This window comes from Dipodomys ordii, unplaced genomic scaffold, assembly GCF_000151885.1.
Source record: "Dipodomys ordii isolate 6190 unplaced genomic scaffold, Dord_2.0 Scaffold53, whole genome shotgun sequence".
Classification (NCBI taxonomy): domain Eukaryota; kingdom Metazoa; phylum Chordata; class Mammalia; order Rodentia; family Heteromyidae; genus Dipodomys; species Dipodomys ordii.
The window spans coordinates 3,407,997-3,434,820 of NW_012267269.1; the positions used below are offsets into that span (position 1 = coordinate 3,407,997).

The 26,824-nt window shown below is 33.2% G+C and overlaps 1 protein-coding gene across 1 annotated transcript in view; it reads left to right on the forward strand.

Moving 5' to 3' along the window:
- Cntln (centlein, centrosomal protein) overlaps positions 1–26,824 on the forward strand; it is a 192,596-nt gene that overhangs the window by 109,904 nt on the left and 55,868 nt on the right. Inside the window, exons 13-15 of the mRNA XM_013020759.1 lie at positions 7,605–7,696; positions 15,503–16,032; positions 20,988–21,193. Of these exons, the coding sequence (XP_012876213.1) occupies positions 7,605–7,696; positions 15,503–16,032; positions 20,988–21,193 (828 nt within the window). The remainder of the gene's footprint in view (positions 1–7,604; positions 7,697–15,502; positions 16,033–20,987; positions 21,194–26,824) is intronic.

Here is a 26,824-nt window from a genome sequence, read left to right on the forward strand (position 1 = left end):
AGCATGACCTTCAATTATGGCCTGCCATTTTTTTGGCAATGCAACTTTCTTTTTTTTTTTTTTTTTTTTACAGATAAATGCATTTTATGGAACTTAGACAAGAAATTTTTGTCCTGAACATCCTCAGTAATTTGCTTAAATTTTCCCAATGCAACTTTATCCTTTTATAGATAATGAATGCTCACTTCCTGCACATGCTTTTTGAGGCTATCATTTGCAATTTACTTTCTTTGAATTGTATTTGTAGTATTTTTTTCTTGTGTTTAAAATTGTGCATGGCTGGTGCTTTTATGTTAGGCAGATTTTTTTTAGAAAATGCATCAATAATTTTTGTATTGAATCCTTTTTTTTTTTGATAGTACAAGGGGGCTAAGCTCAGTACTGCAGTCATTCACTGCTAAGGCACACATGTAGCTTTTCTGTTATTATTTTGCACTGGTTACTTTAGAATAGGGTCTCACTTCCTACCCAAGCACGTACCTTTAGGCAAATACTGCATTAATTCAAGAAATATTCATTGCTTTACATTCTTTATAAGTTTAAAAAGAAGGGTTACAAAAATATTGGAGATGGAACTACTGTGTATTTACTATTTCAATTGTAGGGACATTAAAAATTAACATCTTACTATACAAAATGAGAAACCTAGATTGGGCAAAACATTTTCTTCACCCTCCCCCCGCCACCTACATCTTCAGTTTTGAACATTAAACTTTTAAAATATGTCAACTTTATGTAGTACAGCAATAAATTTTGTCAGTTTCAATGTCATTTCTGTATACAATAGACTCATTGCTTATTATAGTTTGTAGCTATATCTTTTTAATTTTAGATCTTAATTATAAATTTTTTGGTTAGCCACATACAGTTGAAAGTATTAAATTGAAAGAAACTGCATTGAAAGAATTACAATTGACAGTAGTTAGCCAGATATAAAGTATTATTGAAAGCAGTTGAAAACATTACAGTTGAACATATTACAATTGGACATAATCAAAATAGCCTTGCTTATAAGAGGCGAGGTGTTATGAATATGTTGTGACCATTTTACACTTAAGAGATAAATGCTGGGCATCATTTTGTAGTGTCATATGCTTCTACTTAAAAGCTTGCTAGTGTTGTCTCTTTTAATAATAAAGAGAGCGCTGCTGAGAATATGTGTTATGGAGCAGTATGTTACTTACATTACCACTCCATACCATTGTCTGCTTTGGATGGGACTTAACTTTGTTCACTGCATGCCTGAAGATTTACTGTTATCAACATAATATTTAAATTGTAAATAGAATGTGTCTTCGAATAGCTTTTTTCTATATCATATTTTTCTAGAAAACCCATACATTTATTATTAATCAGTTAAAATATCACTGTGTACCAGACATTTATATATATATATTTTACTATAATTCAGGGATATATTAGGCATTTTAGAATATTTTGCATATCTGCAATTTTTAATCTTTTTATTCTATATTAAGTTAATCTTAATGCTTTGTTATCAATTATTTAATTTTAGGTATGCATATTCTTTCTTTGTTTTTTTATTAGTATAGTATATTAACATAGGTTCATTATGACATTGACATAATATATATAGCATACTGTCATCAAATTCCTTTACTTTGCAGAAGCATTTTAATTTGATAGGTTCTCATTTGTCAATCCTTCCGCTTATATCCTGAGCAATTGTGCTCTGTACCTGTATCTTCAAATGTTTTCCCTATATTTTTCTTTAGCAGTTGTAGTGTTTCTAATTTTACATTAAGCTCTTTAATCCATTTTGAAGTGATTTTGCCATAGGTGAGAGATGGGGATCTAGTTTCAAGTGTTTGCATGTGTATATTCAATTTCCCTGAAGCCATTTGTTGAAGAGGATTTTAAGTGGCTTTCACTAAGCATACTTATTTTAGTTCTTAAACTTTATTATATTCCATTGGTCTATGTTTCTGATTTCGTTAATATGAGTCTGTAGCATACTTTGAAAATTAAGATATTGTAGTACCTCTAGAGTTTCTCTTTTTGCTCATCATTGTTTTAGCCACTTGGTCTCTTCATGATTTCATATGAACATAGGAACTTTAGGATAAGTATTTCCTCCTTCCTTTTCCCTTCCTCTCTTCTTCCCTTCCCTCCTTCTTTTCTTCCCCTTCCTTCCTTCCCTTCCCTTCTACCTTTACTTCTTCCTACCTTTCTTCATTCTCTCTGTCCCTTTCCCTCTGTTTCTCTGTCTGTTTCTTTCAACATTTTTCTGCTTTTTACTTTATTTTACTTTTTACCCCTTTTATCTCCCTCCCTTCCCTTCCCCTTCCCCTTCCCCTTCCCCTCCCCCTTCCCCTTCTCCCTTCCCGTTCCCCTTCTCCCTTCCCCTTCCCCTTCCCCCTTCTGCTTCCCCTTCCCCTTCCCCTTCCCCCTTCTGCTTCCCCTTCCTCTTTCCCCTTCCCCTTCCCCTTCCCCTTCCCCTTCACTTCTCTTTCTTTTTTGGAGATGAAACTCAGAGCATCTCACTTTTAAAAGATGGTCACTAGCCAGGCACCAGTGTCTCACACCTGTAGTCCTAGCTACTCAGGAGACTGACATCAGGATCACAGTTCAAAGCTAGCCCAGGCAGCAAAGTCTGTAAGACACTTATCTCCAATTAACCACCAGAAAACTGGAAATGGTGCTAATGGCTCAAGAGGTAGAGCATTAGCCTTGAGCTGAGAACTCAGGGACAGCACCCAGGCCCTGAGTTGAAATCCCATGACCTACAAAAATAAAAAAAAAGATGGTCACTATAACATTCAAAAGCCGACATCCAGGCACCTTTTGTTGTTATTTTTTTTTTTATGTCAGTTGTCGGACTTGAACTCTGGGCCTGGGCACTGTTCCTCAGCTCTTCAGCTCAAGGCTAGTGCTCTACCACTTGAGCCACAAGCCACTTCTGGCTTTTTCTGCTTGTTTGGTGCTGAAGGTTTGAACCCAGGGCCTCATGCATGCAAGGCACGCACTCTACCACTGAGCCACCTTCCCAGCCCTTTGTTGGTTACTTTTAAGGTAGGTTATTGCTTTCTGTCCTGGCCGAAGTGGGCTGCAGTCCTACTTATGCTTTCCCATGTTGTAGGGATTACAGGTACACACTACTTTGACCAGCCATTGAGCTTCCTTTTGGTTGGGTAAGAAGGATGTAGTACCATATAGCCATTAACTGAGATGAAATCCAGAAGACTTTTATGATTGGGCTGTCCTGTTTCTAAACAACCAAGTCTTTAGTCTTCATTTAATTAATTTCTGCCAATTTTATTATTTCTCTCTCCTGCTTCTGGGTTTGGGTTATCTGTTGGTTAGATTGGGATTTTAAAGGCACCTACTCTTATTGTGCTTTGATCTGCACTTTCATGTTGTGTTTGTCATATGAAATTAGGTATGATGATGTTTTCTCCTGTTCATAGATTGTTTTCCTTTTAAATTTATTGTGTTATCTTTAAATAGTGGTACAAAGGAGCTTCAACATTTAATACATCTTGATTAGTGGATTGTTCTTGTTAGCACTGTGAAATGCCCTTCTATTGACTAATCCTAAATTAGTCAAACCTAATTTGTAAGACTGCTTTTCCAGACGTAAGAATTGCTACTTGTACTTGCATTTGAAGTCCTTTTGATTGGAAAATGTTTTCCCATACATTTGCTTTAAGCCTATGTTTTATATTTTGTTTTGTTTTCATTCCCAGTGATGTGTCTATTTTTATAGGTTAAAGTGTTTGATTCTTGTTTTTGAATCCAATTTTTGATCCAATCTGACAAAATATGTTTATGGTTGTAGAATTGGGGCTATTAACAGTCAGAGATTTTGTAATATGTATGATTCAGAGTTGTATATATAATATATATTTTGTTTTATTCAGTTATTGATATACTTAAAATAATTCCTGTATAATTCTTTCCTGTATTTTCATGTTTGCATTTTCCTTCTTTTGTCATAACAATTCCTCTAATTTGCTTTTGCAACCCTGGCTTACTAGTTGTGAATTCCTTTAGTTATCATGGAAGGCTATTGCTCCTTCAGTTGTGAAGTATAGTAATCTGAGTTGGAAGTTCCTTTTATCCATGATTTAAATTACACTATTGCATGCTCTTTATGTTTTTATATCCTGTTATTCTGTTTTAATAGGTGACTTGGTGCTTTTTTCTTGGAAGCTTTCAACATACATTTCTAGTCTTGTACATTTAATGTTCTATCTATAGTTAACCTTACGTAGTTTCTTTTCCTGATCTTTTTTGTTTTGGTCTTATATTAGCCTCTTGTACTTGAGTACTATTATATTCTCCTGGACTTGAGAAGTTTTCTGCTATTTTTTTTTGAACGTGTCCTGCCTAGTTTGGTACGAACTGCGATCCTTAGATCTCATCTTGAGTCATTAAGATTAGAGGTATGAGCCACTGACACCCAGCCCTATTACTGTTTCTTAACTTTACAAAGTGATATAGTCACGGAAGTTTGAGGAAGTTTGTGCAAGAAGTATCATATGTAGACCTAGAAAATTCTAAGTGTTTTGGAACATGCCTGTAATGCCAGAACTGAGGCTGAGACAGGAAGACTGTGGGACAACACCAAAACAAAACAAAAAACACTGACTTCCATAAATCAGGGAGGCCAAATGCTCCTCAATGGAGTTTGGAATCACAAGTCTGTTTCTCTAGTCCTTGTGATAGAGAGAATATTATTCAGTTGAGTTATGTAGTGAGCTGATAGCAAATGTGAGGCCTTGTGTCTAGGGCACATTTGGAAAGAATGCCTGGTAGTGCTATGGAGTTATTAGCAGCAGACTAAGGAAAATTGTTTTGAGCTTCATCAAAGAGATGCAGTTCCAGTCATCCGTTAGGGGTTAGTTAAATGAATGTTTGACCAAATATAGTCTAAATTTTAAGTTGATAGTTTTATATAGTCAGCCAGTTAACCTCCACCTTACAAGAAGCTGCCTTACAATCAATGTCTTCCTAACTTTACCTTGTGTAAACTACTGGGATAAGGCAGAGTATCTATCAAGTTTTCTGACTAAAGAAGTTATTTCCAAAAAAAAATGAAGTTATCTTGGAGTCACTCCAAAAATCACAGAAATTAACTCATAGAAGATAAAAGTTTACCATGTGTTTTTACTAGAGACACTATCTTTTCATCTGATGACTTATCAACACGGACTATCTGCATAGATAATTTTAATTGACAGTATAATTTTGTCCCTCACCTCCATCCCACGCTATTATGTAATCTTCAGGCTCATTCAGTTGTCCTCCAAATCATTCTCTACTCTTAAAAAATTGCCTACAACATCCTCTTCCATTACTCCTTTCCCTGGGAAGAGTTTTGATAATGTGGCCCTTCTTTTAGTTGTCATATTTTTTCTATACACTATTAAATGTGTATACCTCTTTTTCCTGTTAATTTGTCCATTATTGGTTTATTTCAACAGACTTAAAGACCAGTCTTGGGAGGGAGAAGTTGAAGTCCTGTCATCCCTATAGTAAGCCAAGAGGATTAAAAGCAAAGGAACAATATACAAATATAAATAAGAATAAATAATTATGAATGAGAAAATTTAAAATTTAAAAAGAAAACTTGTCTTTGGTGATTCATTCCTATATTTCTAGTTACTCAGATGGCTAAGACCCACATAAGCAAGATTCAAAGCCAGCATGGGCAGAAAAGTCTAAGGGACTCTATATGCAATTAAGCAGCAAAAAACCTGGATAGCGTGATGGCATAAGTGATAGAGGAGTAGCAGCAAGCCAAAAAAGTGAAAGGCTTCTGAATTGAGGCCCAGAGGGGGGAAATGCAGGGAGAAGAAACTCCTAATACTGAATCAGTAAACTTTTATGGAAATGAAAATTAATACATTTAAAACTTAAAATATTAAAAATAAATCTGTAATATGAAGCATTTGCTTGTATATCTATCATCTGAAACAAATCTAAATGTAGATTTCTAATTAGGCCCTCTTGGCATACTTCCGAAATCCTGAGGTCCTTGAAGGGTAAAAGAATAAAAAATAGATTTTATTCTTTATTTCTTTACCTGTCCTGGGCCAATCTGCTTAAGTATTCTTTGAAAAGCTGATGAACATTGAGAAGTGTTTTAGCAGACAACTACAAATAAACTTGTTTAACCAGTTTACCAGTAGACCTTCCACATGCCTAGGAATAAAAAAGCAACAAATAAACTAATTTAATAGTTAATATTTGGCACTTATTTATTAGACTTTTTCAGCTATTGTTAGCACTTCCTGCTCTTTGTATGTGGAACTATTATCTTATTTTTAAGAATAAATATTTCACTCAGGACTATAGGAGAAATTTAAATGACTAGAACAGATGGATTGTATTTGCATATTATTTCTATATTGCTGAAAGAGTGTTGTAAATGAATTCAGCACCATGGTGTTAAGGGACTAGAAAAAGAAACTTGGGAACTGTTAGATTATTATCAAGGTAAAGGTACTTATTCCCTGGATGGCAAATTCTACCTATTCTAGCTTTTATTATCCTTAGGATAGTGTTCTATTTATTTCATGAGTACAGAAGTTTTAATTGGATATGTCATGTTTCAAAGACAAAAGAAATGCCTAATTCACTCTAACAAACTTGTTAGTCACTGTTTATACCGAGAGGATTTCTACTCTACAGAGAATAATATTGTTTTCTTTTTTCTTTGTTGATAAATCAAAGTTTTACACTGACCTACAGCAGTCAGGCATACTTTAAAGTAAAATTATCTGAAGCTAACACAGATACATATCGTTTTAGTTTTCTTTTTTCTTCCTTTTTAAAAGAAATATTCTATTTCAAAAATAATAAGAATATGTTAAATTGTTACTATTTTTCTGATAAATGTTATTTATAGGTTTTAGTAATTTAGATAATTTCATAATCTAACAGAAAATTTTAGGAGTTTTCTCTCTTATTCTTGGTAAATCACTTGTAATTTTTTTCACCAAAAAGCGTTTGGTAGTCAGTTATATAGCCAATGTTGGAATATTGTAGGTACTTTATCCATATACTCAAGTTTTTATTTGTTGTGAAATCACAGTTCTTCTTGAAATGTGATTTTTATGGTTTACCCTGCTCTGTGCATGACCTTTGACTTGAACAAAAGATTTGGGTGATGGCAGTGGGATGGTGGGGATACAATTTCAATACATCTTAATTCTGTTACTGTTTGCTTTGTTCCACAATCACTCTGATCCTCCTGGCAGGGAAGAAGATCCTGAGAACAAAACTAGTAGTGACTGTATAGATAAAAAGGCAATGAATTTCGCTTTTAAGGCAAAGGAGGAACAGTCTACAAAAGAATGAAAATGGGAATAAAAGTAAAGTATGGTTAACCTGCAGATCTATTATACTTTTGAAAATGTTAACATTGCAGAAAAAAAGTCACTCTACAAAGATACATAATTATGTGACTGAAAATCTTGCAAGAGGTAACCATTTAGTTCCTGGCAAGGCATATAGAAGAAAACAGACCAGATTATTCATAAGTGAAAAAAACACAAAAATCTTTCCATTAAAATGATAGGAAAGACAGTCTTTTACCAGTATACAAAGAACTATAATATATTATTTTTCTCTGCCAGAACAACTGTATAGATACCATGAAGATGATGAGGTCAACAAGAGTACTCCAGAGAAGAATGAGAAAGAAATGTCGGAGCAGACATTACAGAAGGTAGTCTAATCTTTAAGATATTGAGCTAAGCAAGTTAAATCTGACTTTTAACATAAAGGATTATATTTTAAAATGAGAGCTCATGAACTTAAACTTCATGTGTTTTCTTAATTTAAATTCATAATTCAAAATCATTGGCTTGCCATAATGGGGTAAAAAAAATCAATGTTAGTGATATAAATGTGTAAACACTTGTGCTTCTGTTGACATAGTTTAAAAACATTTTCAGAGTGAAATAAAGAGAATGAATATAATGAATGAATATAATGAATATAATAGAAATTAAAAAATTTAAACTGTGTGCTTATTAGTTATAACAGGGCAGTTAAAATTTAAAAGAGGTCATAAGACTGCTACACTGCAAAATACATACAGATAGTTTTGGAACTGAAAACTAAGTACTAATTACAGTGCTACCACAGTAAAATAGTAATATTTATAATTTTACACTTGAAAATATCCTTGTCTTATTAGATAAAAAGTTTTATTAAGACCATTAATATAAAAATACCACATGACTATCATTAATAGTAAAATAATGTTTTGAAATTTTAACATTTCAGATCCAGGAATGAGATACTGGAAAAAATATCCAGACATTTGCCCTTAAAATTTATACTTATCTCACAGTTTTGCGTATAAATATATTGCTATTGAGCGTAATAAAGTGGACTCAATTATATTAACAACTTTTGGTTGGACTCAATTATATTAACTTTTGGTATTGTTATAAAGAAAATCTTTCACTACTTTAATCTTACAACTGTCATCTGGTTGTGGCTGGTTGTGTTTTAAAATAAAATTTTAGTACTTAAAGCTGGATATACATACACACACCAATCTCTACTACTGTAGCTATGTATATATGTATTTCTGCATCTGTGAGTTGACTTACAACATCTTGTCATTTACAGTAGATGATGTGATTTCCTAACCTTTGCTGTATGGTCGAGTAACAAACTGCCATCTTTTTATTACAGAATTACACATACCAAATTAACATAATAGCAATAGAAAAATGTTTACATTCTTTTAAAGTAAAATGAAAGATTGAACTATCCCAATTACTATCAGCTAGGATGTCATGATGCTGATTACTAGCTTATAATCTTGGTTTTAAAACAATATTTTTGTCAGGTTTTGTATAATTTTTTGTGTTTATATAGAATAAGTTTCTATTACTGCCCTGTAAAAATCCTAAAGGAATGTATGATGTCACTCTCACTACCATAAATTAATACTACCATCATGTATTTAAAAACCATTTCAAGGTTTAGAAAACAAACAAGAATTAGTTTCATTGGACCATATGTCACATTTGCATACTAATTTGTCACTATTTTAAAAAAATTACCTCATGAAGTTCTATGAGCTATGATTTTAATCCTCATGATTGAATTTTATTATTCTAAAAAGATGTACATGAAACACATTCAAAAGGATTTGAAAAATAGTAATAAGCTGGGCACCTATGGTTTGTGCCTGTAAGAGTACTCAGGAGGCTAAGAGCAGAAGGATGAAGGCCAGTGTGTGGGTGGGAGTGGAGGGTGGGGGTAGCTTGAGAGACCTAGTCTTAAAAATAGCCAACAAAAAAATAGGACTGAAGTGATCAGGGTCAAGTGGTTGAGTATCATCCTTGCAAGTAGGAAGCCCTGAGTTCAAGGCCAATTAACTCCCTTACCTTCCAAAAAGATGAAAACTTTATGTTAGAAATGAAACATATGAGTAATTTTAAAATAATACAGTATAATTTCACACTGTTATTGGCTAAATTACATTCACTGTTATTTGATGACCTTCTGTATGCACTTTGTCTAGAAACAGTAAAGAAGTAATTAAGATAGGTTTGTTAGTTTAGACTCTTAATTTCAAGATGCTAGTGTCCTTATAAGAAAAGGAAATAAGAACATTGAGAATATGTAGAGAGACCATGTGGCACAGGCAAAAGTTTGCCATGTATGTTGCAATGGAGGAGCATCTAAAGAAACCAATCCTACAGATCACACACAATTTGGAGAGCTTCTTGAACTCAAAATTATGATAGCAAATTCCTGTTGTTTTAGTCATGTACTCTTCATATTTTGTTATGGAAATCTTAGTAAACAAATATACACACTAACAATGATGCTTTATTTTCATTTGAAAGATGGATAATTTTTCAATGTGTTTTGGATAAGTTATTTTAAATATTCAGTATTGAGAGAAAACATGGGCTTTCTTTTTTAAAAATTTTATTGTCAAGGTGATATACAGATTCAGCTGGTTTAAAACACATGAACCAAATGCCTTTGACAATATTTCAGATTTTCATTTTTAAAATCAGGTTAACAATTTTTTTTTAGAAAGTGAGATTTTTATTTTTTTTAATTTTATTTATTATTTTTTGGTCAGTCGTGGGGCTTGAACTCTGGGCTTGGGCGCTGTCCCTCAGCTCTTCAGCTCAAGGCAAGTGCTCTACCACTTGAGCCACAGAGCCACTTCCAACATTTTTTAAGTATATACTCTGGATTCTTTAATAATGTAATCATTTGATGAGTCCATGTCAGAAAAAGACATTTAATCCCTAATTTCCTGGTCAGTCACCAGATGTGTTACCAGAAAGTTTAGGGCAACTAAACAGCCTTCATCCTTGCATCTGTCAAGAGAAGAATTCAGTCAAGAAATAAACACAGTGAAAGAGATTGGAGAGTTTATTAGAAAAGGAATATAATATAAAAAGAGACATGCCGTGGGAAATATGGCAATTCTGCCCAACTCTACCATGTTAGCTATCTTCCTTATTACAGGTATTGATCTTGGGTTAAATAGTGAATATTGGAGTCCTTGAAGATGACTTTCTGATTGGTAGCTCTTTCTGTTTCCTATAAGGTTGTGATACCAAAGATTTATTAGTCTGCCCTTATTTCCTCATTCTTTTGTCCTTGTTCTTTATTCTTTTTTTCTATTGTTCTTTTTTTGTGCTGGTCCTAGGCTTATACTAGGCAATGTCCTTGAGCTTTTTTTTGCTCAAGGTTAACACTCTACTACTTAAGCCATAGCTCCTCTTAGAACTCTTCGGTAGTTAAGAATTTCAGTGGACTTTCCTGCCTGAGTTGGCTTTGAACTTCAATCCTTAGATACCAGCCTCATGCGCATGTAGGATTATAGGTATCATTAGCCAACAGCACCACACTTGCTTTTTGTAGATTCCTGCCCCCCATATAAGGTAGGTTTTGGTTTATCAGAGTATCTTGCTATCTCTAAGTTCTCTAAGCCAAAATTTCATAACTGGATTTTTTTTACTAACATATCAATAATAAGTGCTATGAATTTTATCTGTTCAAAGTCTTTAGGAGTAATGTTTTGTTATCTGCTTTTTAAACAAACATAGATAATGTTGTTCAACTATTATACTTTCATAAAGCAATTAACAGACTTTAAAAACATTTTTAGTTGGTTTAGAAGCACAAAAATGTAATGCTTTTTCTGCCCTATCATAGGAGTAGTGTCTGATGCTTCTATAACAACCACGAAAAGGTTAAAAAGGGAAAAAGCATAATAAATTTACTTAAAGTTTGACAAAACACTTGAGGCTTCAGAACCAAAACATCCCAGAAAAACTGTCCAGTTTCATGGTTTTCTTTTTAGGTTTTATGAACAAAGGATGACTGTTCCAAAGTGTAAGAACAAATATACCTAGGGGATAACCATGAAGACCTGTTTACTCATTCTTTTTCAGGGCCTCAGTGTATAGGATTTTTTTCTTTTACTCTAGGCATGGAGTGAGGTCAGTGTCTGGAAAGATTTCTCCCTCCCTCCCTCTCTCCCTTCCTCCCTCCCTCCCTCCCTCCCTCCCTCCTTCTCTGCCTCCCTCCCTTCCTTCCTTCCTTCCTTCCTTTTTTGAGGTAATGGAGATTGAACTCAGGGTTATAGGTAAGCACTTTCCCATTTTTTTCATACAGGCCTTTTTGCTTTTATCTGGAATTGACATAGATATTAATTCTCTTAACTAAGGCCTCATACATAGCTGGGATTGAAGTGTGTTTAACCACACTTAACTTATTGATTGATACAGCAATAATTACTTCACTAACTTTTTTCCAGGGCCAGCATTGAACTGTGATCCTCTAATGTCTTTCTCTCCCTTTTCCATCAGTCTTTCTTTCTCTCTCACTTTCTTTGTGACTTTGACTTTGTCTATCTTTCTGTAGATCTCTCCTTTTCTCCCTCCCTTCCCCCCGCTTCTTTCTCTTCTACCTCCCTCTCCTTTCCTCTCTGTCTTCCCTTTGTCTCTTTTCTTTCCTCTGTCTGTCTGTCCATCCATTGGTCCATTTGTCCATCTGTCTGCCTGCCTGCCTACCTGTCTCTTTGTCTCTATGTCTCTATGTCTCTCTCTCTCTCTCTCTCTCTCTCTCTCTCCTCTCTCTTTTCTTTCTCTCCTGCCATAATTCAGGGTCTCACTCTCTGTTGACATTTTTGCTTATGACTGGCCCTCTACTTCTTGAACAACATCTCAGTTCTGTTTTTATTTTTATTTTTTCTGGTTAATTGCAGATAAGTCTCAAAGATTTTTCTCCTCAGGAAGGTTTCCAGCAGACATTCTCAGATCTCAGCCTTCTGAGAAGGTAAGATTATAGGCATGAGCCACTTGAGTCAACTTCTTCCTTCTCTTGAGTAGCTTGGATTACAGGTATAAACCCCTGTGCCCAATCTTGGAATGAGGATTTTTCAAGGGCAAACAAATAAGGAAATGAGCCAGGTGCCAGTGGCTCATGCCTGTAATCCTAGCTACTCAGGAGGCTGAGATCTGAGGATCACGGTTCAAAGCCAGCCCGGCAGGAAAGTCTCCAATAAACCACTAGAAAACCGGAAGTGGCGTTGTAGCTCAAGTGGTAGAGCTGAAGAGTGCAGGGACAGTGCCCAAGCACAGAGTTCAAGCTCCACGACAGACAAATGAAGGAAGGAAGGAAGGAAGGAAGGAAGGAAGGAAGGAAGGAGGGAGGGAGGGAGGGAGGGAGGGAGGGAGGGAGGGAAGGAAGGAAGGAAGGGATCATTTTAGGAATTATGTCTTGGTTCTGCCTTGGAAAAGGAAAGTTCTTGTTTCCATGACTTGCTTTGGGAAAGGAAGTGTTAATAGGAGATGTGAGGGCAGAAGATTCCCTTCCAGTGCCTTTCAATGCAGAGTATTCAGCATACCCAAATACTTTGGGGTATTGGGTTCTGAGCACCAATATTTAAACATTTCATGATTTATCTGCAAACATAAATACAGTTTAATCAAAAGAAAAAAATATGCTAGCTTCAAGGATTAAAATCTAAAATTCAGATGTTTATTTGCTTATAGTTTTATTTTAAATCTATAAAATTGGTTTAATGGGTATTTCACTATGTTTAATAGAAGTAATTATATTTTAGTTCTTTAAGTAATTGTCTTAGGTAATTGTTAAGAGTAATAATAATAGAAATAATGATAATGATGAAGGTGTTAAATTGGTTAGCATTTACTGTCTGCCAAGATTAGTTATTTTCAAACATGTAATACCTTTTACTAGTCTCATTGCACCAATGAGAAAACTAAAAGTAAAACAGGTTAAATATCTTATTGTCTAAAGCAATCAAAGTTAAGAGTGAGATAGAGACCTGACTCAAAATTTTATTTCCCATAAACCACATTGCTTCTTTCTGGTATTTTTTATGTCACAACTACTAAAATTTTACAAAAGTACGGTTGTTTTCTTGCACAAAATATATAGTTAAAAATACAGCCCAGTTTACTTACTTTACTTGGAATCTCATGCTAAAGTGTTTTATAGATCCATTCACAGAAAGTAAAAAAAATACAGTTAATATTCATTACTATGCATGTAAGTTACTAAAAGTGGGTAATAAAAATTGGAGGTAGATAATTTGAAAAAAGTTAAGAAATGGATTTGAATTTGTTTTAAGCCTGTTTGTTTTTATGGATACTATTTTTTGTCACATTAACCAGCTTTTCAGTAAATTAATAGAATTGAGAAGGAGCCAGAGAATGTCTTCCAAAGAAATACATAAAATTCTATAATCATTGGGTACAAAAATTTTCTCATTAGGTCAGAAATAGGTCCTATAGGCACATAGATTCAATAATAAATAGGTAGGTATATTGTGGTATAGAGGTAAGAAAAAATAGATGAAATTCTTCATATTGTATTGGTTACTCATGCCTTAGGATAGGATTATCCAGTCAGAAAAATGACCATTTAATTAAATAAAACTTGTTTAACTCACAAGAATAGGGGCCATAGAAGTATAGATATATGAAAAATGTACCCGAAACTTATGGTGAGGACACCATAGTCAGTAATGTTCAGTACTCTGGAAAGCGTTAAAGATACATATGTTACCTTGTATATTTCTGGAATATTACTATATGAAATTATTGATTTTCCCCCTTAGGCTTTTCAATGTACTGTAACAAATATGTATATATATATATTTATATATATTGGATATATATATTTATATATACACACACACACATACACGCACAGAAAGAATTCTTTCTTTAAAGAATTTAGTTTTAAAATAAATAGGAGCCCATAGAGTTTTTAGATTTTTTTGTTTACCTCAATTTTTTTTCTTGACTTCCAGTTCTTTCTTTATTTACTTTTTTTGGTGATGGTCCTAGGGTTTGAACTCTTATCTTTTTGCTCAAGGCTGATCTTTTAATATTTCAGCTACACCCCCACTTCCTGACTCTCAATTCTTTATTTATAATTCTGGGTAGCCCTTCTTTGTGTAATAGTAGCAGAATTCAAATATCTTGAATTTGAATTCTAATCCAAAGGAGGAAAAACTTCCATCTATGTATAATCTAAGTTTCAGAATCTCAGTCCTTTTAGTTTTCATTGTTTTTATAAAGATAATTAATGATTTTGTTTACCTCATTTTGGGAGGAAATGATTAGGAGAGATTATGTTGGTGAATCTATGAAAAATTAAAAGAAATATTTCTTTACAAAAGTAACACTTATTACTTTCCAAGTTCTATATCTAAATCAATGTCTATGAAATTTTTGTGCTCAGGAATTAGAATTATTCTTTTATTGACATTTAGCCTGTTATCATTAGATCTTATCATTTATCAATTTTAGGTATGCAAATATTTATATTTTTTAACTCCAACTTCCAGACATTTTTAAAATTCTTTAATATCAAGAAGTATATATTACATTGCTTTTGTCCTATAACATAAACAATATTGAAATAAAAGGAAAAATTTTGCTTTATATACATCAGAAAAGTCTTTATAATTTTAAATCATTATAGTTTATTTTTGGTAAAACTTTTTATTATATACAAAATAAGGGCCACAAGACTTCTGCAGTTACATTTTTCTAATTACAGAAAAAGCACCTGCTCTTGGTTATTTGCATTTAGTCATCACTTGTTCATATATTTAAGTATTGATGAAAAATGTTATTTACTAGTAGTTTTCTTGTGTTTCTGTTTTTAGATTGTTTCAATGGTTATTCTATAAAAATATTTTGTACAATAAGTAGAATGTATAGCCAAACCATTTGAACTAAATTTATTAACATACTTAGTTCTGTGTCACTTTGTGAAGAATTTTTAACTTCTTTTACCATCTGTCCTTTACTCAACAGATGCGTTATTGCACTTTAGAATGGATTCATGTATAACACCTTAGAATTATTTAGAAATTAAGTACCTTAGTTTTCTTTCGTCCTTGTACTAAGGGTTATTTTTCACTAGTTAGAAATGATAATAAAAATGCAGAAGATAATGGTCTTGGATTTTAAAAGTGTTAATTAAACTCTTTGTTTAGATCATTGAATTGGAAAATCGGCTAAAATCTTTTGAGAAAAAGTCAAGAAAATTAAAAGAAGGAAATAAAAAATTAATGAAAGAAAATGATTTCCTGAAATCTCACTTAAAACAACATCAAGAAGATGCAGAAAGTAGAGAAAAAGAGCTAGAATTGCTACTAAAGGGGAGTAAAGATGTAGAAAAAGACAAAACTGAACTTCAAGTAAAAATCAATGAGCTGGAGAGAGAAGTCACTTCCCTAAGGAGACAAGTGGCAGAAGCTAACATGTTGAGAAATGAAGAGCTGGTGAATCCAGTGGAGAAATCTCACAATTCAACAGACAGAGCTAAATCAGAAATGACCACTATGGAACTGAGATCTGGACAGTGTGATTGTAAGACAACCACTACCAAGGTTAAATTTAAAGCAGCAAAGAAAAAGTGCTCTGTGGGTCGTCCACATACTGTTCTCAATCACTCCATCAAGGTTATGAGCAATATGTTTGAGAACCTCAGCAAGGACGGCTGGGAGGATATGAGTGAAAGCAGGTAAGGCTCTCATTAACTTAGCTCTGTGGTGGGGACACTGTGCATATGTAAAGCACTGGCAAATGGAGATTGAATTTCAACTACTGTCGATTTGGTATTCAGAAAAAATACTGTCAGATCCTTTGAAATATCTTGGGAGGTCTTGTTCTGAGCTTATTGACTGAAATTTGCATGCAAAATTAGCCACAACTGCATGAGTATTTGAATAGGTGCCAAGAAGCCCAAAAGAAGGCAATGCTTGATTTCTTCCAGTGATGCTATTTTCATGCAGTCATGAGGCTTGAAATTGACAGTTTGGCAGGTTGATTTAATTTGCTGGCCCTTTGCATATTCACCACTGACAGCTAAGGATTCCCAGGCAAGCCTACTAAGTCAGTTTAGTTATCTTGTGACATGCCAACCTGGGAGGAGAAACATTTTTCCCCCTTAATTTAGTTAGATAAATTTTGAATGACCCATTTCAGCTTGTTACCAGATGTCTACAAGCTGTTTAACATCCTTTAAATTAAGAACCATCTTCACTAATTATTTCATGTATATATTATGCAAAGTCATTGTACTAACTTTAATTGAATAGTAGTCAAAAATTACTTCTTTGGGGTTATATAGATTCGTAGTCTTAAATTATTTAACCCCTATTGAATAGCAACAGGAGAATAAAAAAATCCATCCTCTCTCTTACCCCTAGCTATACATTCATATGCACACTTGAAGCACAAAGATACATGATAAGACATCTCTTTTTATTTTTTAGGCAACACAGAAGTCCACAATTGCTAACAACTTGTCCATTTTTTCCATCAAGTTTTAAACTATGCCTTATTTCATAATAATATATATTTCCCTTTCTGTTCTGTTTTGTTTTGTTCTGTTTTGTTTTTAGGTTCTAGCAGTGGTTCTTTATTAGATTTGGTAAGATGATGTAAATTTCTTAATCAGTGCTTGAAAGATGTGATACTTACGATCATCCTCATAAGGACCATGGCTAGTATTCCTGTAACAATAGAAAAGTCTGTTTGATTTATTTAATCAAACTTTTACAAGGCAAAAGAAGATTCAGATTGAATACTCATAGATTTGTGGTCCATTTTTATGCTTAGATTTAATAAATGAACAGTTGCGCAGAAATATGCTTAGACAAACAGAATATAATCAATATCTTTAGATAAGCCCAAAAGGGCTTATCTGAGCCTGTTCAAATTCTTTTTTGCCTGTCTTCTCAGCATTCACTCTCTTAATGTTGGGGAAAACCCCTTATGGAGAGAAGTCTTAAGATCTACTACCGTGCAAAGTAGGAATGAGGGTTTTATAATTTATTATCATTCAAGGTAGATATGATCATTTTTTTAAATGCTAGTAATTTTTCACAGAATGGCAGACAAAAATGAGGAAAACATGTAAATTTAATAGCATGGTCAGATAAATTTGAGAACCACTGTTTTATATGGTACAAGTCAAGCTCCTTATCCTTAGACAAACTCAAAAAACAAAAAGAACATATTTATAAATTTGTTTACCTTAGTGAAGATGAGACCAGAGAATCAAATCTGCATTCTCATTTCTTTGTTACCTTTTCTCAGCTTCTTTGATCCTCTCTAAAGCAATTATAGATAAAATACTACTTAACGGAATCTTCAAGTAAATTCTTGTCACTATGAACTCTATGTCAGTCATGTAGTATCATTGCACTATTCCTCATCTATGGTTCATTTACTTATCTGTGAGTCTGTATAAATAAATACATGAAAAAGTAAATGCTTAAGAGTTAGGTGAAACACTCAGTTTAATTTCATCATATTAACACAGAGGCATATATTTTGAGTTATATCACGCTATATTTTTTAGAAAATATAGTACTGTCACTTTATTTATTTAGCAGTGAAATTCAATTTTACATGTGCAGATTAACTTTGTTTCTTGCTTGACAGAACATTTGCAGGAATCATCCAGCTGTGAAGAATTCTAAAACAATTAGAAATCCTGCAGTAGAAATTTATAGACTTCAGAAAAGATTATTTTTTGGCTCTTCAAATTCTAAAATATAAGATGTTATACTGAGAAAGAATAGAATTTAATCATATGTATGTACACACATAAGCTATATTTTATAATGATTACTATTTTTAGTATTTATTTTATATAGCTTACAAGCAAATGTTCATTCAGTGATGGGTGATAATCATTAAGAAAAGAAACAACTGAATTTGAATATCTCTACCAAGTTGAAAATTGAGGAAAATAAACCTGGTAGGGAAAATATAGTAATGAAAATTTGTTAAGTAGATATGTAGCAGAATATGCTACTACAGATTAGGCCACTACATCCATAAGGATGATTTTGACCTGAAGGCAAGAGAAAAAGATGGTGAAATATACAATAGCTTGATTTCTACTAGCCTTTGTCTGATTATATTTTGACTAGTGTTCTCACCTAAGCTGGCTTTCCCTTTGTAAGCTATGTACCTATTTATCTCAGGAGACATTTCAAATTTATTATGTTTATTGTTTTCACTGGATGGAATATAAACTTTCTGAGAACATAAATATTGTAGAATTGTTTTTTCAATGCATCTAACCTAATATAATATTATAGATATCCAATAATTTTTCAGAATATGAATATGAATAAATGCCCCATTTCCAGAAATGTTTTCTTACAAGGATATCGTTTCAATTTTAAAGTTTTTTCCTTAGGAGAGTCTCACTACCAGATAAAAATTATACTTTTAATTTTTTGCCTCTTTAGAAATTGTATATTGATTTCTTCCCAAGTTGTAGACAAATGGAAAAGGAGAAAATATAAAACAACAATAGGACACCTAAACATTTAGATTCTAGGGTTTTGATCTACACAGGAAATAATCGGGATATTGAAAGTACTTTTAGATGTGATTAAATGTTTATGTTTTGAAGAGGACCCCAAATGGCTAAAAGTATTAGAGATAGATAAGTATATAGATGCAAAAACAAGGAGCTGGATGATAGTGGCTTATACCTATAATCCTAGCTACTCAGGAAGCTGAATTCTGAAGACCCAGGCAAAAAAAATCCCAAAAGACATTCTCTGATTGACCCGCTGAAAAGCTTGAGTGAAGTTCTGTCCCAGGTAGTAGAACACCAGCTATAACTGACATAGCTAAGTGAGTGTATGAGGCACTGAGTTCAAACCCTGGTACAATCACTAAAAAACAAAATAGGAAGAAGTGTGTGTAATTGGTTATTTTTTGAAATAAATCATAAATAAGATTTTAGAAAATTCACGAATGTGTCTTAACAGAAGCAGTGATTTCTCAAAATCAACATGGGTTCTTTTAGGGAAACTTTTATTTTATTCCATTACAGGGGCTTAAACTCAGGGCCTTGAACTGTTACTTGGCTTTCTTACTTATGGCTGGTGCTCTACTACTTGTGCCATACCTCTAGTTTGGTATTTGCTGGTTAATATGAAATGGAGCCTGGAAGGCTTCTCTTCTCAGAAGTCTGGCTGGCTTCAAATTATGATCCTCCAGGCCTCAGCCTCCTGAGTAGGTATGAGCCACTGGAATCTTGCCTTTAAGAGAAATTCTTACCAGAATTTTTTCATTACTTAGAATTGAACCCAGGGCCTTGCACTTTCTAGGACAGCACTTTATCACTGAGCTTCAGCTCCAGCCCTATTTTGTATGTGAGAATATGTATATGTATGTGAGTGTCTGCACTTGCACATAAGCTAGGAATTGAGTCTAAAGCCTTTTATGTTCAGGATAAGGTCTCTACCACTAAGCCATTTCTTCAGACCACATTATTTCTTTTACACTAATAATAAATACAACATATATGAATTCCAATAAAGTATGGTTATCAAGTTTGTTTATATATAATAACAACATTGAAAGGGATGGAGAATATTTACAAGTATAGAGAATGAGAAATACTTTACCTTGTAAATCAAAATAGATAAACTGGGAAAATATAGTTATGCAAAAGACTATAGGGTAGTTCACTAGGTTGTAAAATGGCAGTTGCTCAAAATACAATGGGAAAAATATGAAGTTGAAGAATAGAAATACTTTTACAAGTTTTGCCCAATGTTATATGAGTTTATAGTATATGACAGAAAAAGTTCACATGATTTTACTTGGTAAAAATTAAAAAGAGAAAGAGAGAGAGATTATAAAAGTTTTCTCTGTACCTACCTGAAATTTCACTAATTTCTTTTCAATAGTGTACTTGGAATGTGAAATTCAACCCTGGATATGATCCTTCATCATGAAAGCTAGAGCAAATTCAGTTGTGGACAGGGGTGGTAAAGCATCTCATAAACATATAAATTAGTATTATATAGATTAGCATGGTAACAAGCAGCATATGACTATGTGAAATACTTAGAAGATTATCATGTAGAAAGGGACATGTTTACTTATATGTTCTTCTCTGCCATAAGACTTCTAATCTTCTTGCTTAAATTCTTCAGCATACCATGCATCTTACTTATTTTATTTCGTTTCCTATACCCCAATTCTGTGATAAAAAGTTGAAGATAAGGTTTTTGTATTTTAATTCACTTTTTAATTCATCTGTTATACCTAATACAACACAAAAATGGCACAAGAACACATTTTATTAAATGATAAATAGCCAGCCATAAAGAATGAAATTACAAAAAAATCAGTAAAAACCTAAAGGCTTAAATTTTATATTTGCTGAAGAGATGTGCTGGTAAAGCAGAACATCTTATGGTCTGGATTAGAAAGTAGTACATACTCATACCCATGAAGCGTTTTAATGTGTATGCTACCTGAGTTGATACTTATAAACTACAGAAGAGATAGTAATAGGGATTTGATGCTAGATATCTATTTTCTGGATGAGATTCTAGAATTTTGTAAAAGATATTTAAATTAATGTTTTCCTTGCAAAATACACATAATAGTACTTGGATTTTTCATTTCTTCATCCTCTCCCCCTTTTTAAAGCAGCGATTCAGAAACACAGACCTCTCAAAATTTGGGAACAATTATTGTGGAAACATCACAGAAAATAGGCCCTGCAGGAAATGGAAGAGACCAGAAAGAAGGTGATCAAACAGAAGACATCCCAACTCAAGGAAATGAAGTAATACAAGCATATTCAAATGTAGATGATAAGCCCTCAAAGGTACATGAAATCGTTTTGCTTAATTGTAAGCTATCTTATTAATTTTATGACATAACATAAATCACTGAATTTTGTCCATTTTTAGATAGGAATCCTTAAAAATTGTCTTCCTTGAAGTATACAGTGAAAATACTTATCCAAAAAGAATTTTGAAGTACTATTTTGCTATAATATATTAATAGATAAAATGAAAATTAATCCTCATAAATCTTAAGGTAGTTTTATGTCTTAGCAAGAAAATTAATTGAAACTTAATAACTTAATAATTAGGTTATTATTGGTTTTAGGTATAGTAAATACAACATGAAAAAGTTCTGCTTTTGTATGTAATTATGTAGTCTTTATTCATTTATTATACTTCTACTGATTGATGATAAATAAGAAGATACTATAGAGTGATTAAGTGATTACATAATTTCTGGAAATTCACAGTATTGTGGAATAATGATGCTCATTTAAAGTCACAAGTTCATTCTAACTTTCCTGGAGCAAATTGTCTATCACAGTCTGTAATATATAACGGTGTTCACATGTTATATACCATATATGTGATCAGCAGCATGGGGCTATTTAGTAGTGGTTCAACCAGATGAGTGGGAGTTCTTTGTTTCTTAAGTCCTGTTAGTTTTGTTGTATCACCTAACATTTTGGATTTAGCATCCTCTTATCAGGGAGACCATGTACCTTCTGTCTCTTCGTTCTTGGCTTACCTCGCTCAACATGATTCCTTCTAGCTCCATCCATTTCCCTGCAAATGCCATTATTTTGTCATTTCTAATGGCTGCATAATATTCCATTGTGTATAGATACCACAATTTTTGGATCCATTCATCTGTGGTGGGGCATCTGGGTTGTTTCCATATCCTAGCTATTGTGAACAGTGCTGCAATAAACATGGAGGTGCACGTGAAAAAAAACAAAAGAAGATACTATAGAAATTTTGAGGTTATTCAGGAGATTTACAATTTCTAAGCCAGTCTAGTGACTCTCTGTCTCAAAAAACTTACCATTTTGCTATATATTATTTGGTTGTGAATTCTCTTTAGTCACTTATAGGCAGCTTAATGAGTTCATAAATAAATCACAACCTCAGCTTTCTTATGGAGTATAGTTTGATTAAGTATAAGTCAAATGTGCATAAGGTACATGTAGTTAAAGCCCTAGAATTTTTCTTCTATTCAATGAGTATTTAGCTGTATAGTGCTGTCTCATTATTATTATTTTATAGTAGCCAACATAGCTGATAGAACAAATACTGCAGCCTATTCTTTCAAAAGTTTATTCATTATTGTTGATCTGTTACTCTTAGAATCAGGTTAGGTTCAATAAAAATATATTTTTCAAATTTTGGTACCATATTCATGTATGTTGATATAAAACAATTATAGAAGTTGTAGAGGAGTTAGCAAGCCAGCTAGGAACCTTTAGACTTGAGGAATAGTGAGCTTTCTGGGTTTTCATTTTGCTTCAATAAACCCTTAAATCCTTTCTACCCAAAGGATAGGGAAGTCCAGGTAGTATAATGGAAAATGTGACACCATAAATTCCCTATTCCAGCCAAACACCACTCCTGTGCTCATCAGTAAAGACCTACTGGGAACCTAGAGTTTTCTTTTCACCTGAGTATTAAGAAGCATTCTCACTTTTCTTCCTTCCATCATAGTACTAGTGCTAAGAATACCAAGAGGGGATATTCAGTGGTAATACTCCCTTCTCTACTTTTCAGTGGAGACTACAAAGGGGTTTGGGGCATCCAGAAGTGAAGAGGTACTTTTTGTATTTCCAGCAATTTGATTTTATGGGATAAGAACAGAGTTAGGGACTTTTATTACTGCATACTTCATAAGGCCCCAACTCTCTCCCCACATTGTCAATGGAAGCCTAATGGGAAGCATTAACAAATCCCTCCCTGAATATCTCAGCCACAGCAGAATAAGCCAAGGCCTACTAGAGAACCTGAAGTTCTATGTCCACCAAGCAATATGAAGGTACCCATCTCCAGCTATAGTATCAACAGTCTGGACTCCTGCCAATTGGCATAAGTAGATAATATGTCTCTTGTGCCATAAAAAGCCTACTCAAACAAGATGTGAAAAGTATACAGAAACTTGACAGAACCCAAAATGTTCAGGATACAGTTGAAATTCAGGAAAACTACAACTTATTTGAGGAAAGACAACAAACAGAAACCAAAAGTAATGATAAGCATTTTAAAGTAACTATCATAAAAATGCTTCAAGCATCAAATTTGAAAAAGCTTACAATATGAAAAATAAAGTATCTTTTTTAGTTTTTAATTTTTATTATTATAGAGGTGATGTACAAAGGGATTACAGTTGCAAAAATCAAGTAATGAGTACATTTCTTTTAGGACAGTGCCACCCCTTCCCGTGCTCAATAAAACATCTTGTACAAAATATCTCAGCAAAGTAATAAAAGAAATGAAGACTCAAATTAGAATTATAGAACCAAAATATAACTGTTTTTTTATATTTTAGCCCAATAAAGATTGACATAAATCCTATCACTAAAATTGGTTTATATGTCAAAACTCGTATCACCAAAATTGGTTAAAATGTCAAAACTGGTAGTACCAGTAGAGGTAGGAAAGCTTTATATTCACATAATAGAATATAGGGGCTCCAAATTATTCAACATAAATGTGAATTACTGGTATTTGATAAAGACATAAGAGCAATTCAATAAAGGGTATTTTTTTGATAGTGCTGCTAGAGGAATTGGTTATCCCCAGATAAAACCATGAACATAATGTAAGCCATTCCTAGAATACAAATTAACTTGAGATAGGTCACTGATAAAAAAAAAAAACTTTATATTATACAAAATTTTTAAATGTAAGAGGTAAAACTATACAATGTAGGGCTCAATGAGGAGTATTTAGTCATAATATAAAGTATTCACAGAGGACATCAATAAGTTTGAGCATATCAAAATTAACTAATAAGTTTTTCTGAGCATGGTGGTATATCTAATTCCTTCTACTGAGAAAGTGGAGGTAGGAGGATTATACTCCAAAGCTAGCTGGCTCATACCATTAATCTCTATCTGAAAAGTAAACTGAGAGGTAAAAGGATTGAGGGGCTAACTAACACCTCTGGATGGGCGCGTATCTAGCAAGTGTTAGACCTTGAGTTTGAACTCAGTACTCCCAGTGTAAAGTAAAACAGGAATAAAGCCAAAACAACGGTTGCTTTGCAAAAGGCCTAATTTATAGCATGAAAAGACTAGTTAGATTAGGAAAATATTCATAAACCAATTATCTGGCAAAGGACTCACATGTTGAATAAATAAAAGCATACTAAAAATAGCAACCAGTCCAATTAGAAAATGTGCAAAAGACATGAATCGTTTGCTAAGAAGGATATATTGATGGCAAATATAGAGATGTTCAGCATATTAGACATTGTGGAAACACAAATCAGTACAACAGTGAGATATCTTTTTTGCCACAGTTAGAATGGCTATTATAAAAAAGATAAAATATAGCTTTGCACTAGGGGTTCATGCCTATAATCATAGCTTCTTAGGAGACTCAGATCTGAGATTTCATTGTTTGAAGCCAACTAGAAAGAAAAGTGCATGGGACTCTTATCTCCAGTTAACCACCAAAAAGCCAGAAATGGAGTTATGACTGAAGAACCAATCAAGCAAAAAGCTAAGTAAGAGCATGGAACCCCAAGTTCAAGCTTGTGACTGTCATAAATATACATGTAAATAAAACAAATATTGGTTGGAGAAAGTGAAAGTTGTATATCCTGTTGATGGGAATGTAGATTAATCAGATATTATGGAAAAGAGTATGGAGGTTCCTTAAAAAACTAAAAAAAATAGATGTGATCCAAATATTCTGCTATCCAGCTATATAAGCAAAGAAGATAAAATTAGTATATCATAGAGATATCTGCATTCCCATGTGTATTTGCCCATATTGATTTCAGCCTTGTAAATAGTAACCAAGATAGAGAATCAACCAAATTGTGCATCAGTGAATGAAGAAAAAATATATATATATGGAATAGTACTTGGCAATAAAAAAAAGGATATTGTGTTACCTGTGGCATAAAAGATATAACTGAAGAACATGTTAATAAAAGAATCCAGAATCCAGGCACAAAAACAAATATTTCATGTTCTTATTGATATGACCTCTTACTATAGAAATGATTTCAGAGTGCTAGGGACTAGTGGCTTACATCAGTAATCCTTGTTACTCAAGAGATTGAGATCTTAGTATTGCTGTTTGAAGCCAGCCCGGGCAGGAAAGTTCAAGAGACTATCTCTGATAAACTACCCTTAATCAAAAGAAGCTCAGGGGACAGTGCCCAGGCCCTGAGTTCAAGCCCCAGTACTGGGAAACACACAAAAGGATTTCCTAGAAATAGAATAGTGATTACTGGAAGTGAGGAAGAGAAAGGACAAGAGAGATAGAGGTAACACAAAGAAATATGAAAGCTTAAAGTATTGAAAATAGTTAATTATCCTGATTTGATCATTATGCATTGTATAAATATATACAAATTTGCATATACCTATAAATATGTGTAATTATTATTTGTCAATTAAAGTTTTTTAAAGGAATGGTAAAATAGGCACATGAAAAGACTGTCAACATTACTGACCTCCAGAGAAATGCAGATTAAAACTATTATTAGAAGTGTATACTAGGACAGCTCAAATAAAAATTAATGATAATATCAAATGCTGATAAGAAGTAGACATTGGTGGTATGGATATAAAATCATTCAATACAATGCTCTTAAAAACAGTTTTTTTTAAAAATTGATTGTTACATCATTTAGTAAGCTTTTAGAGTATTTCTAAAGGCCAGTTTGGTATCCTGGACCTTGTTGTAATGATGATATTTCTAATTCTCTATTTAAAAAATATCATTGTACAAAGGAGTTGCCATTCAACAAAGCAGTTTATGAACACAATGGGTCTTGATCAATGTAACCCTTTTCAAGATTCTCACCTGCCCCTCCCAAGGTAGCCCTTCCCTCACTTTTTTCAATTTTGTAGGATATCCATTGAATTCTTGACTGCATTTTGCCCTACTTCTCATCATTCACCCAAAAAATATGGAACATTTCATGAATTTGCATGTCATCTTTGTGCAGGGTTCATACTAATCTTCTATCATTCTGATATTAGTATATGTGCTGCCAAAGCAAGTACTTGACAGTTCTTAAAGAACTAAGCCTACCATAAAGTCTAGATGTTATATTTTTAGATACATATTCCACAGAAATAACAATTTATGCTTATCAGAAAAACCTAGAGCTGAGAATCTATATAATTTTGAGGCATGCTTTATTTTTTTATTGTAAAGATACTATACAGAGGGTTGAGGCATGCTTTAGCATGAAAAATATTTGGAAAATAAATAATTTGTTAAATAAATAAAATCCACTTGTACATGATTAATGAATAGTCAGTCATACTACATTTAGAATGGCTGAACACTAGAAATTGACAATTTTTTCAATAGCTGAAAAGTTACAGTATGGCATATCCATTTGACAAGCAAAGTAAATTTTTTTTTTTTGAGTCCGGGTGTGGGGCCTGAACTCTGGGCCTGGGCACTGTCCCTCAGCTCTTCAGCTCAAGGCTAGCGCTCTACCACTTGAGCCACAGC